Source organism: Notamacropus eugenii, chromosome 4, assembly GCF_028372415.1.
Source record: "Notamacropus eugenii isolate mMacEug1 chromosome 4, mMacEug1.pri_v2, whole genome shotgun sequence".
Lineage (NCBI taxonomy): Eukaryota > Metazoa > Chordata > Mammalia > Diprotodontia > Macropodidae > Notamacropus > Notamacropus eugenii.
In genome coordinates, this window is record NC_092875.1 from 10,575,025 (window position 1) to 10,587,443 (window position 12,419).

Here is a 12,419-nt window from a genome sequence, read left to right on the forward strand (position 1 = left end):
AAGGGTCTGTGCTTGACTTGGAGCTTGGTCACATACACATTATGACAGTCAGCAAACAAAATGATCTTTATAAGTTGACTCAAGGAGGAATAAATGTCAAGTCTTACATTTGGGTAAAAAAAATTTTATAAATATAAGAACCAGGGTATGTGTGAGGGTGAGATGTCTGAAAAAAGAGCCAAGGACTTGGGAGGATAGAAGCTCAAAGGCAGTCACTAGTGTGATATGGACGTTAGGCAACACTGGACCCAGGGCCAGGGAGATGACGCTCCTGCTGTCCTACCCTTTTCACAGCTAGGTGACACGGTGGATAGATAGAGTACTGGGTCTGAAGTCAGGAAGATGAGTTCAAATCTAGCCTCAGATACTGTGTGTCCCTGGGCAAGTCACTTCACCTTGTCTGCCTTAGTTTCCTCAACTCTAAAATGAACTGGAGAAGAAAATGGCAAACCATTCTAGCAACTATGCCAAGAAAACCCCAAAAGGTGTCACAAAGAGTTAGATATGACTGAAAAAAGGACTAAACAATAACCACCACAAAGGAACAGTGATTAGATTTGGCCCCACCAGGCCAGGATTAGGAAGGCAAAGTCAGGTTTGATCTAAAGAAAGACTTCCTGAGGGGGCATCCCAAAGTGAAATTGGCTGCCTGGGAAGGAGAATTCTCATTCAGCTACTGGTTGGTCTAGCTAGCTCAAGGACTGTCCACCTCTGAGATTCTTGGCTTTTGGGACCCCTAAGTGGGAAACAAAAGGAGGAATTCTGTTTCCACAGGATAAAACTCCTCCCAGCTTTGAGTGATAGCAGAATGTAAGTCAGAGATTACTGATTCTAATCAGAATCATGACCTAGCAGAGCCAGGCTTCTGATGAGGTAAAAGGTCAGAAGCTTGTATGCATGTTTAATGAGCTGTTTGAAGAGGGATCTATGGGGAAGGAGAATATGAAGCAGGAAGTTCAGGAAGCTGCATCCAACCAATGGAAAGCAAGGTGGGAAATTCAAATAGGGAACAATATTAAAAAGCATTGCATTTGTCTGAGCAAGCTCCTCTCCACTAGAGAGTGACCCATTCACTAGGATAGTAGAATAATTGGCTAAAATAAAAGGATGATTTTCCCGGTTTCACTGTGAGTATTGTTGTTTGTGTAAAGTGAGCACGTTTCTCACACCTTGAGGTTCCTGAGTAGTCTCATGAGGTCACATGAGTTCTAACATTTACTAAGCACTTTCCTCCTCCTTCGAGAATCCAAGTAATTGTTTTAGCTTTGAGGAAATTGAGGCCAGAAGAGGGCTAAGTTACCACCTTTTGGGGTTAGGATTCAAAGCCAGGCCTTCTGTGTACGAGGTCAGTGTTCTTCCCTAAGATGCCACACTGTGTGACTATTCCCCACCCCAACTCACCATTACCCATTCTGATTCATGCCCCCTTTAGAAAGGGAACATGTGCTTGCTTTCATATGTGTAACCATTCCATTTTCAATGAGCATTTTATTGTCAGCTTTTCAGACTGCACAGGCATATTCCTACTAACTTTTTGTCTCCTGGGAAATGAGGGAGGGGCACAGTAGGCCAGAAAGCCCCAGCTAGTGTTATTTCCCTGGAGAGCCTCCAGTGACTGAACTGACAAGCTCTGACTTCAAGTGCCTGACACTATACAGGGAGAGAGTCATAGAGGGAGCTGAGAACCAGTAGTGACACTTCAGATGTGATGGGCCTTGCAGAAAGGCATCTTCCCAGCCAGTCCTCTGCTGGACACGCTGCTATCTGGGGAGCAGATGTTTTTATAGGCTCGGTTGCATTTTCAGAATTGGCTTTCCTTGGGACCTTACATCAACTTCATCTGAAGTTTATTATCCGTGATGAAAGGGTACCAAGGGGCCTATGTGAAACAAGTGAGTGAAGCTATGTTATTTTCACCCAAAGGTTTCTTACAGTTTTGACTTAATTAAAAAAGAGATCCGGATAAACCAGGAGTAAAGCCAAGTGGAAAGCTGTATTAGGAGGGAAAGTCTGGTCTGGAAACATGGAGGCCCCTTCCTTGTTTCTCCCTTCTTTATGCCCACAGAGACCCAGCAGGGGGTGATGAGTGGGGGTAGGGTGGGCTACAGTGTCACTGCATAGGTCCTCTGGGAAAGTTAGGATTTCATTTATGCAGCCTCATCTAAAGCGAGTGACGGGCTGATGAGGGACCAACTGATTGATCTCCAGCGCCATCATGTACAAACTTGAGGCCAGGTTAGCACTGGACATTTAGGAGGAATACTAAAGAGGAAATAAAGACATTTTGGAAAGTCGCTACATTCTGACTTGGAATATTCTTTCTTGGGGACTGTGTGGAGGTTCTGGGGGTACAGATGGTGCAGGGCTGCAGAAGCAGCTGCCATCAGCCTCTAGGTGGTCTCAGGAGAGGCTCTCTTGGCCTGGCTTCTTTGAGTTTCTTTTATGGGCGCCTATTCAGATGCAAAGTTATTCACTCTGCAGCTGGAAATTGTAGGTGTTGGTCTTCCATTGGTTGATGTCCTCGTCAATCATACTGCGCTCAGTGAAAGTGACATTCCCTTCGGCATCAATGAGAACTATGGTATTGGTTCTGAAAGAAGCAATGGGAGAAGCCAGTTAATCTCCCCTGCTTCCAGGGAGGGCCAGAGTTCTTCTTTCCAGCCTCCTTCCCAGATCCCAGGGAATGGGGCAGTGTCCAGGAAAACAGGCAGAGAGACTTAATGAGAATGCTTTAAAATTGATGAGTGTGTGCCATGAGTCTCAGAGAGAAAATTGACTTGTAGGGAGCCATGAGTTGGACACAAACCAAATGAAGCCCACCTGCCTTTGTGCTTTATTTAACTTCATTTCTTTTCTAAATAGCTCCTTTCTCTCTCTGAGGCTCAGACACATTTTTCCACCTCACGGACTCAGGGAGGCCCTATTACAAGCCTCTTCGAAGACCTCCTCATGGGCTTCCTGGGGTAGGGAGAGAGTCCTGGCTTTCTCCTAACAATAAGAGGGAGGGTAAGAGTGGACCCAGCCAACAGATGGCCTCCCACCTCTGTGTCCATCATATGGTGCCCTGATCCTTCCCTAGAACCTGGGTCTTCTCTGCTGTCTGCTGAAGGCTGCTCAAGGCTTCCTTGAGCATGAGAAATTCTCCCAGGATTGCCAGACAGACCCCACTGTTGGCCAGTAGGGAAGCTGTGTGCTCGGGTCCTATGTCCTTTGGGCACACTGAACCATGGATCTGGTGTCAGAGGCTACAAATCTGAACCCAGCTGTTTAACTTTCTATTGGGAGACAGGTCAACCTCTACTGATCTACTTTCCTCACCAGTCAAATTAGGACTTTTTTAGCTATAAATCTTATGACTTATGAAACCAAGTCAATAGTGCAGTTGGTCGCACAGTGTGGAGGGTGCTGGGCAAGGAGTCAAGAAGACCAGTTGTAAAAGGATTCGCAAAACTCTAGGAATGTGTGCTCTTCTCAGAATCCTTATGGCTGTGTCCTCACTTTCCAAAGGTCACACACAGAAGGAGAACCCAGGCCTGTTGCTACCCCTCAGGACACCCTCTTTCTGCTTTGCTGTCTCTAAGTCCCCTGGGCCCTGGAATTATGAGGGAAGGGAAGGAAGGAACAGGGAGCACAGCACTCCCAGTCCCTTCCCTTTCTCCTGCTGTTTTCTGAGGCCCATCCCTGCTCATGTCCTGATTCTCTCACTTTCTCCACAGGTCCCGTAGTTCTGCCCTCCCTGGACAGCATTTCTCAATCAATCCCCTCTCTCTGGCCACACAGCAGGCCCAGGTGAGGTCATCGCCTCCCTCGGATCACCACAATAGCCTCCTAGTTGGCTCCCCTATGTACAGTTTCTCTCATCTCCAGAGCTGCCCAAAGAATCTGCTTAAGGCATAGGTCTGTAGGCACTGCCCTATCTCAGGGAGGAGGATAGAGCTCAAACAAACTCCTCAGCCCAGAAGGCCCTTTAATGACCCTCCATACCCCTCTTGCCTGGCTGCACGCATACAGAGACTCATCCACTCAGAAGACTCCCAGCTCAAATGCAGACTGGCTGCATTCCTTCCTCCCTACAATGACATTAGAGCCAGTCTTAGGTATCTGGAGGCCTAGACTCTGGCAGAGGCCTAGATTGGCTCCCCTGGGCATCAGGGGCAGAACGGGGAGCATGGGAGGGTCAAGGGGGAGGGGATGACAGAACAACTTCCTGCCAATCAGAGCCAGCCCAAAGAGGGATGGATGGCCCTCACTGAGAGGTCATGCACCTGCCCTTCCTGGAGGTCTGGAGCCAAGGCTGACCTTGGTTAGGAATCTTGTACCCAGGGCATTCCCCTGGGGAGGTGGGGGGGCCTCTGTGTGACAGTGAATCTGGAAATCAGACTTGCCCTGCTCACCCTTCAGGCTTTCAGGCCTCCCAGATTGGGGAGCACTCCTTATTATTTATAATAAATAAATATTTTATATATACATATATATATAAATATAGCAGCCAGAGGCTTCCCCAAAACCTTCCAAGTGTGGTATGCTTACTTCAGGGATAGAAACTGTGGGGCCCTGGTCTGCTTGCAATGAGCCATGAGTGAGAGAAACTTCCTTGGCAGGAAGCCATGGGTAAGTCCAAGCCTGTGCCACCCCACATTCTTTTCTTTATCCAAGGCCCAGGGAAAGAACCCCCTCCTCTAGGAAGTCCTTCTGATGGTCCCAGGTAGCAGCAAATTCCCTGCACACCCCACCCAGTGCTCACCACTGTGGATTTGGCCTTTCCTGGGCACTTGGCACATGGTACCAGAGTTCCTGATGTATCTGACTTATCCCTCCTTGGCAGACCCTAAAGGCAGGGTCTCTGCCCAAGCACAGCCCAGGGATAGATAAGAAGCTTAATAAAGCTTTGTGGAATTAAATGATGAACCTTCACAAAGCACTAAGTCAATGCCATCCATTCATTTTGCTTTCATGTCTTAAATATATCAATATATGTTTTTACCTGGTGCCGTATCCCGGACAGCGTACACACACAGCTGAGTATTTATTCAGGATGGGCAGTATATAGTCCTTGCCTTGGTCCTCAATGGCAGGGTCTGGCAGCTGACTGGGAAGACAAAGACCAGAGGTCAAAGAGCCCCAGCATCTGCTCTCATCCCACCCCACCCCCACCCTTCTAATTCCTTCTTTCCCTCAGGCCAGAGGTTTCATCCTCACTCCTTGGCTTTTGTCCAGTCACTCATGTCCAGGTTTTCTCACTTATCCCAGATAGTTAAAGACCTCCCCCCCCCTCCCACAATCCATCTCCATCCACTTTTGCCAGTCTTATCTCATGTGAATCCCTTCTGTGCTCATGTTCTAGAGATCATCTAGCTACTAACCCCGCGTCTTCTTCTGGTGGGGGGGAAGGGAGAGGTCCTTGTTCGATAAACCCTGGGACTACTCATGCAAAAGAGCATATACATACAATAAAAGTCTATATACAGAACAGTTAATCCATAGCCACACTGCCATTATAAAGAAGTTCTGATTTAGTCCTATCCTTTGCATAAAAATTCAAAGATATGTCTAGTCTATATAATGATAACAATTCATTCAAGCTATGAATTATCTTTTTGATCTCCCAGATCCTTCTCATTCCAAATTCTTTGATTCTGTCTTAATGCTTTATCGACTTGTCAGATATTCATTTAGATGAGACACTATTAAGCTGTATGCTAAATATATTTCTATGAATATGAGTCAATTCTCTGATGCTATGAGAAGTTGGGATACTTGTCACTTAGGAAAGTCTTTAAGAAAAACATGAAATGAGACCTATTGTGGACTTGTCAAAGAACTTCAGAGTTGCATGTGAATTACTATCTGACCTGTCTTGGTGGAAGTTTGATGACTGGGATGAGTGAAGGTCTAGTCAAAGAAAATCGCAGACTCCAGGACAAAAGTTGGGCAAAGTTCCTACCAAAATATATGTCACCTTCTAGCCTAAAGACTGTTTCTAAGAAGGAAATGAGAAAAGGAGAAGAGACAATTTTCTGGGGGAATTCAAGCAAATCTTTTAAAAACTTAACAATGAGACACACAACGAAACTGAATAAACATTATTTTTCTAAGAAGGGAAGAGTTGTTCTGGCCAAATAAATTATCCCAATTAGATCGTAACACAGTTTGAGTTTACCCCCAAACTGCTGAAATCTCCAGTTCATTTAGTCAGAATAAAGACTAAATAAAGCTTGGCAATGTCTCTGTTCCACCAGATTCTTAGTTTCCTACTCAGCCTGTCAGATGTGGAAGCATATTAGTGAAAACTACCACCCCTTGGTAAAAGCACAGTATGATTACTAGTGCGCTTCTCAACTCCCTGAAGAATATAGCGGGAATGCTGGTGAGTTTCTTTGACAGATGTTTGACTTTTGACTTGAGAGAAGCTGCATCTTCCTTGTCTCTGATTTGTCAGACATCACTCACTGGTGGGAAGCTGCTCAGAAGTGGAGATTTTGTGTGGGGACCTCTCCTTGACAGCCCTGTACTCTGCTCTCCAAGTAAATCAGCTATCTCACCATAGTCTGAAGGTGCCACATGTTGCAGTGACTGGGGGAGGTGTCTATCTCTACGCTGTGTCTTCCACTGGAATGGGAACAGGCCTCGTACTTAGAGTAGCACCAGGGTTGTCTTTTCAAGCTGGTACCATCGACAAAATGCCATTGTTTTCTGTTCACTCAAATCTGACCCTGGATGCAACCGCCAATGGGAAATCTGGCTCTGACTGATCCCCATTACCAGCGCAACAACTGATTGGGAGATCCTCCAGTTGTCAAGAAAAGCTTTGATTTCCTTTTTTCATGTAACTGTCTCACCTCATTAATTCCTCTACTTTATCATCTACATCTAGGCCCTCTTCTGAGGCTTCAAAACTGATCTCTGACCCATGCTGTCTGCATAATGAGTGGGAGACATCTTTCCATCTGAAATGGACAGCCTTCCATTACTTTTTCTCCCATTTTGACTGGTAGTACAATGTTGTGGGGAAGTGTCATCACTGTTGATGGGTGATGGGGACATTTCCAAACGTTGAGTCTATGTGGGAGCTGTAGATGTTGAGGAAGGTTCTGGTACATGGTTGGTACTATTTCCATAGGAACCACCTCCATAGCTGGGCCTTTTCCCAGACTTGTCATTATGCTCTTAATCAAGATGATGTAAAGTTTTCAATTATGGATAATTTCGTGTTTGGTGATTCCAGTATATCAAAGGTGCTGAAGCAGGTCTATTTACTTATAGTAAGTATGGGTTCATCTGTGGAGTGAGGCATGGTTTCCACCAAAACCATCGGAAAGGAACTGAGCATACTTTACATGAGGAAGGAAGTCAAAATGCTTTTTGAAGTCTGGCAGCATTATTTACCATTCTCTGGGAGCTCCCCCATCTTCTGTGAAAGGATGGTGGCAGCCAGTACCTTTCTTATGTTTCTCTTAACTCCTTAGTTTGCACTTCAAAATTTTTATGTAGCTCTGGTCTTTTTATCAAGATTGCTTCAGTAAAGGTCCATTTCCCCCTCCTACGGCGTCATACTCAGTTTTGCTAGGTAATTGATTCTTGGAAGCCCATATCCTTTGCCTTCTGGAATATCATTTTTGAAGTTCTCTGCTCCTTTGTAGCAGCGATTGCTAAATCATGTATGATCCTAACTATGGCTCCTTTCTTTCTGAATGTTTGCAGTATTTTTTTTTGACCTGGAAATTCTGGATTATGGCAAGAATATTCCTGGGAGTTTTCATTTTTCTGTTCCTTTTAGAAAGTAATAGATGGATTCTTTCTATTTCTACTTTGTCTTTTAGTTTTAAGAGATCTGGGCAGTTTTCCCTCATGATTTTTGAATGTGATGTTTAGACTTCTTTTTTGTCATGGCTTTCAGACAGTTCAATTGTTCTTAAATAATTTCTCCTTGGTCTCTTTTCTAGTTAGGTTTTTTTTTTTTTTGCTATGAGATACTTTATATTTTCTCCTATTTTTATTTACTTTGTTTTTAATTGTCTCATGGAGTCAGTAGCTTCTGTTTGGTTCACTCTAATTTCCAGGGAGTTTCTTGCTTAGGTAAGATTTTGTATGTCTTGTACAGAGTCATTCATTTCTTTTCCAACTGTTTCATCTGTGTCTTTTCCAATTTTTTTCTTTAGTGCTTTAATTTCATTTATAAAAGTGATTCATCTCTTCCAGGAATTTTAGTTGATCTTGTGCCTTAGCTGTGCTGTGCTCATAAATGTCTTGCTGTCATTCCCTTCCTCTGGGTTTGTGTTGCCACAGCTGCTTTTTACGGGGAGAGTTGTGTTTGTTTGCTCACTTTTCCAGCTTTCCTCCTGACTTCAAACTTTATGTTAGGATTGGCCTTGGAGCACTTTTGTAAGAAATGTTTGGATAGGTTTTTGCTACTTGTAGTTAATAAATATCTATTAAACACCTACTATGCGCCAAGGGTTGTGCTAAGGACTTGCTTGGGCGTATTCAGTGTGGTTGTATTCTAGAACCTCAGGGACAGGTCAGGCTGAGAACTAACCTTCCACTGATCCCGAAATGGTCTCATCCAGGGTGAAGTCTGATTTTTGCTCTCCTGGTCAGAGTTCTACAAATTCCTGACTTGGGTCTGAGTCTGAACAACATACTTGTGTGGGCTTCCCCTAATTGGAGTTCCAGTAGATTGCTGCTGGACTCAGCCACTATCAGCTAGCTGGAAAGCTCTGCTGGTTCACAGTAGCAAAGCAGACTGGGACAAAACATGATGACAAAGGCTCCCTTCTGTCCTGGGATTCCTGTAGTCTTTGGAATGTGCTGGGACCCTGCTTGACTCCTGGGCTCTGAGCCACACAGCTGCTGCTGGAGTCTGAACTTGCCCCTTGCTTGTACATGGCTTAGGGTCACAACTTCTCCCCATTGTGGACTGCCACTCCTAGGCTCAGGCCCCCTCCTCAGTCTGCCCTGAACCAGTAACCTGAGCCTGAGGAGTGAGGGACCAGCTTGTACCCATTTCTTCCCCAGTACAAGTTGAGGACCTTCTTTGTTGAATCTGGAACCTTCTCTTATCCCATTGTAACTGGGAGCTGTGAGTATTTCTAAGCTTGAGCCACTTTCCCCTGGTTTCTGTAGGTACTCATGAGAGAACATGCCCTTGGACTGGAGGGTGGGCAGCAGCGGTTTTCACTAGGTTGTTCTTCCTTGTTTCAAAGAGGACCGATGACATCACAGGCAACGTTTTGACTCGTGTGTGAATGGGAGCTGTCAGGTGGAAGAGGCTAGACTTGTTCTGCTTGAGCCCAAGAGGCGCCTCAAGGCTTGATGCCAGAAAACCTCCCTAAGACTTGTTGGATCATTTCAGGTGTATCCTCTTCACGACCCCATTTGCCATTTCTTGGCAAAGATACTGGACAAGTTTGCCATTTCCTCTTCCAGCTCATTTTACAAATGAGGAAAGTGAGAGCATCAGGGTGAAGTGACTTGCCCAGGGTCACACATCCAGTAACTGTCTGAGGCCAGATTTGAACTTGGAAAGATGAGTCTTCCTGACTCCAGGTCAGGAGCTCTATGCACTGTGGTGCCCCCTAGCTGTCAGTCCTCTCCTAAGGTAGAAGGGGTTGCCTCAGGAGGTTTGTGTTTGTCTTTCAGTTGCCGATGAAGACCATGCCATCAGAGACATGACTTGTACTTGACTGTTGGGGTTTTTTTTGAGTGAGTGAGGGCTGAGTTCAAATCTCACCTCAGACACTTGACACTCACTAGCTGTGTGATCTTGGGCAAGTCACATAACCCCAATTGCCTCATCCTGGGTCATCTCCAGTCATCCTGATGAATATCTGGTCACTGGATTCAGATGGCTCTGGAGGAGAAGTGAGGCTGGTGATATGCACAGCCCTTCCTCATTCAAAACAAAGTCAAGTGCAAGTCATGTCTCAGAAGGTGTATGTTCTTTCTCATCTGAAGTCTTTGAACAATGGTAGGACAAGCATTTGTGAGATCTTCCCCCAAGAAATCATGTCACAAGGCCAGTCATTGTCAGACGGATGCACTCTGGCATTCAATGAATCAAAGGTGTGACCACAATTGGGTCATCAAAGCAAAGAGACATCCATCAGAGCAGATGGAAGTCCTGGACGCTGGGCAGGGTGGGGTATGGAAGGCACCGGAAACCTCCCAGAATCCCTTTCCACCTGATCCCCCTTCAAATGCTTGAAGCAGCTGTCCTCTCCACATTCAGCCTTCTCTCCTCCAGGATAAACCTTCCTGACTCCTTTAAATGATGCTGGTATGAGGAAACCTGAGATCCTTCACCACCTGGCATGGACATCCCCTCCTCACCCCCACCCCTTGGAACAGCTTGAGTGTTCTCAAGCTGAGCGCGGTGAGACCATTCTTGATGTCCCCACCTCCCCCATCTGTGAGTTATTCCACAGGTTTCCCTTCCTTCATATTACTACTGTCTATGTTTAGGGGGTGCTGCTGGGGGGTTCTCTGTGAGGCATGTGGTTCACCAGTTGGATTGTCTTCTTCTCATGATCCATTCATCCATCCCTACCACCCTGTATACTTTTATGGAAGGAAAGATTTGTCTATAAGAGGGGTTTCCTCTTTTTCTCCTACTCTCTTAACTCCTTACACTCTGGTTTCTAACATTATCAATGCACAGAAACTGCTCTCTCCATCTAGTACCATGGAACAAACACAGTAAACGCTTAATAAATGACAAATGAATGGAACTTCACTGCCTGTCACCTTGCCTTTTCTGGTCAGGATGCATTAATCGGTGTCCCCCAAGACTGCATCAGTGGCCACTGGAAGTCTCCTTCTTTATGGGAAAATACCTGGCTGATCTCCTATTGAGGCATGGGCACGTTGCCCGGCAGCCAGAGTTCCTGGGTGCTGATCACGTGCAGTCACCTGGCACCTCTGCTCCCCTGCCACATCTCCTCCTCCTCCCACTGGAAGTCAGGGAGGTGTGTGTTGGCAGGTAGTCAGAGAAGGGCATTCAGTGGAGGGGAACTCTTACCATTCCTGATTATTCATCACTTTGAGAAGCTCAGAGATCAGGTCTTCTCTGGCAAGGTCCTGGCTTTGGTCAATCACATCCACAAAGAGCTGCTTCCCATACTGAAGTTTCTTCCAAGGGGTCTCCAAGAGAGAATTGCTCAATCCATACACACCTATGGGTTTGAAAATTCTTTTAAAAACAAGATTCAGGACTGCTTGGCCAGCTGTAGTCCAACAGAACAGCCTGGCTTATTTTGTGCACTCATGGTAAAAGCCCTGAGTTCACACTTTTTTCTAGTACTTCAGCATTTACCAAATTCTTGAATGACTGACCTCATCTCATGGGCTCTTCTGGTGCCATCCCTGTTGGAGGCAAATTCTACTGACAGAACTATAGAGATGGCTATCTGAGCTCTCTCCAGGTCTTTTTCAAGGTTGGAAACTCCTTCCCCGAGGGTGGTCATCTGCTCTAGAACCTAATCGCCCCGGACATGAGCAGTAAGTAGAAGGAGGGAGCCTGGTGACTTGTCCAGGGACATGCAGTTGGGAAGAAACAGGGACAGGACTGGCACCAGGGTCTGCCTCCTTTTGAAACTCTCTATTTGCGGCAAAGCTACAAGCTTCCTTATTCTCATTTCACAGATGAGGAACCCAAAGCTCCACTGGGTTCACTGAGAGTGTCTACACTGACGGATGCTCCTGACCAGCAGCCAAGCACTCTCCTTTCCAGGCTGCCTGGCTGGGGCCTCTACCATAGAGGGCTCTTTCTGATCCCTCCCCTGAGGCTTGTCACAGGCCCTAAGGCCTAACAAAAGAGACAGGCCAAAGGCAGATTTCCCAGGGAAACTCCCTCATTTTCATCGGGTGCTCAGCGTCTATATGAAATACTTGCCTAACTCATCAGTTTCTGTTGAAAATAAAATTTTCAAAATTCTCCAGTATAATGTTCTAAATTAAGCAAACTCAATTATGTGTGTTCACAATGACCTTATAAACTGAAAAAAACTGATCTAGTACAAAAAAGGATCAGATTCTTCAGTTTGGAAAAGCATTAGGTACTCCATGGAGGGACCCTCCATGGATATAAACAAGAAGGGAGGAGAATGACCAGGCACACACGTTGTAGAAATGTACCCAAGAGTCAGAGAATGCAATGTACTAGGTTAGAATGTGAGAATGGGAGGGCTGGGAAGGAGCCTAGAACAGAGAGTGGCAAGAGAAGGAAGGGTCTTTGGCTGACAGAATGTAAAAGTCAGAAGGGTCCTCAGAGCTTAGAAGGCCAGAGCTGGAATGGACCTTCGAATACAGACCAGGGAGGACAAACTGTTACAAGCAACAAGGAAAAAATAATTTACATATGATGGTACCACAATGAGAATCACACAAGACTTAGCGCCGGTGACACTAAAAGATCGCAGGTC

General features: G+C 45.7%; 1 protein-coding gene and 1 pseudogene across 8 annotated transcripts in view; both read right to left on the bottom strand.

The window, feature by feature from the left end:
- Positions 1 to 1,468: 1,468 nt before the first annotated feature.
- TANGO2 (transport and golgi organization 2 homolog) overlaps positions 1,469 to 12,419 on the bottom strand; it is a 185,964-nt gene continuing 175,013 nt past the window's right edge. For all 8 annotated transcript variants that reach the window (XM_072599765.1, XM_072599767.1, XM_072599773.1 and 5 more), the window contains 3 exons: positions 11,018 to 11,171; positions 4,985 to 5,089; positions 1,469 to 2,590 (listed from right to left, as the gene is read on the bottom strand). In XM_072599765.1, the coding sequence (XP_072455866.1) occupies positions 2,467 to 2,590; positions 4,985 to 5,089; positions 11,018 to 11,171 (383 nt within the window). In that variant the 3' untranslated portion in view covers positions 1,469 to 2,466. The remainder of the gene's footprint in view (positions 2,591 to 4,984; positions 5,090 to 11,017; positions 11,172 to 12,419) is intronic.
- LOC140498953 (homeobox-containing protein 1 pseudogene) lies at positions 5,181 to 11,011 on the bottom strand (annotated as a pseudogene).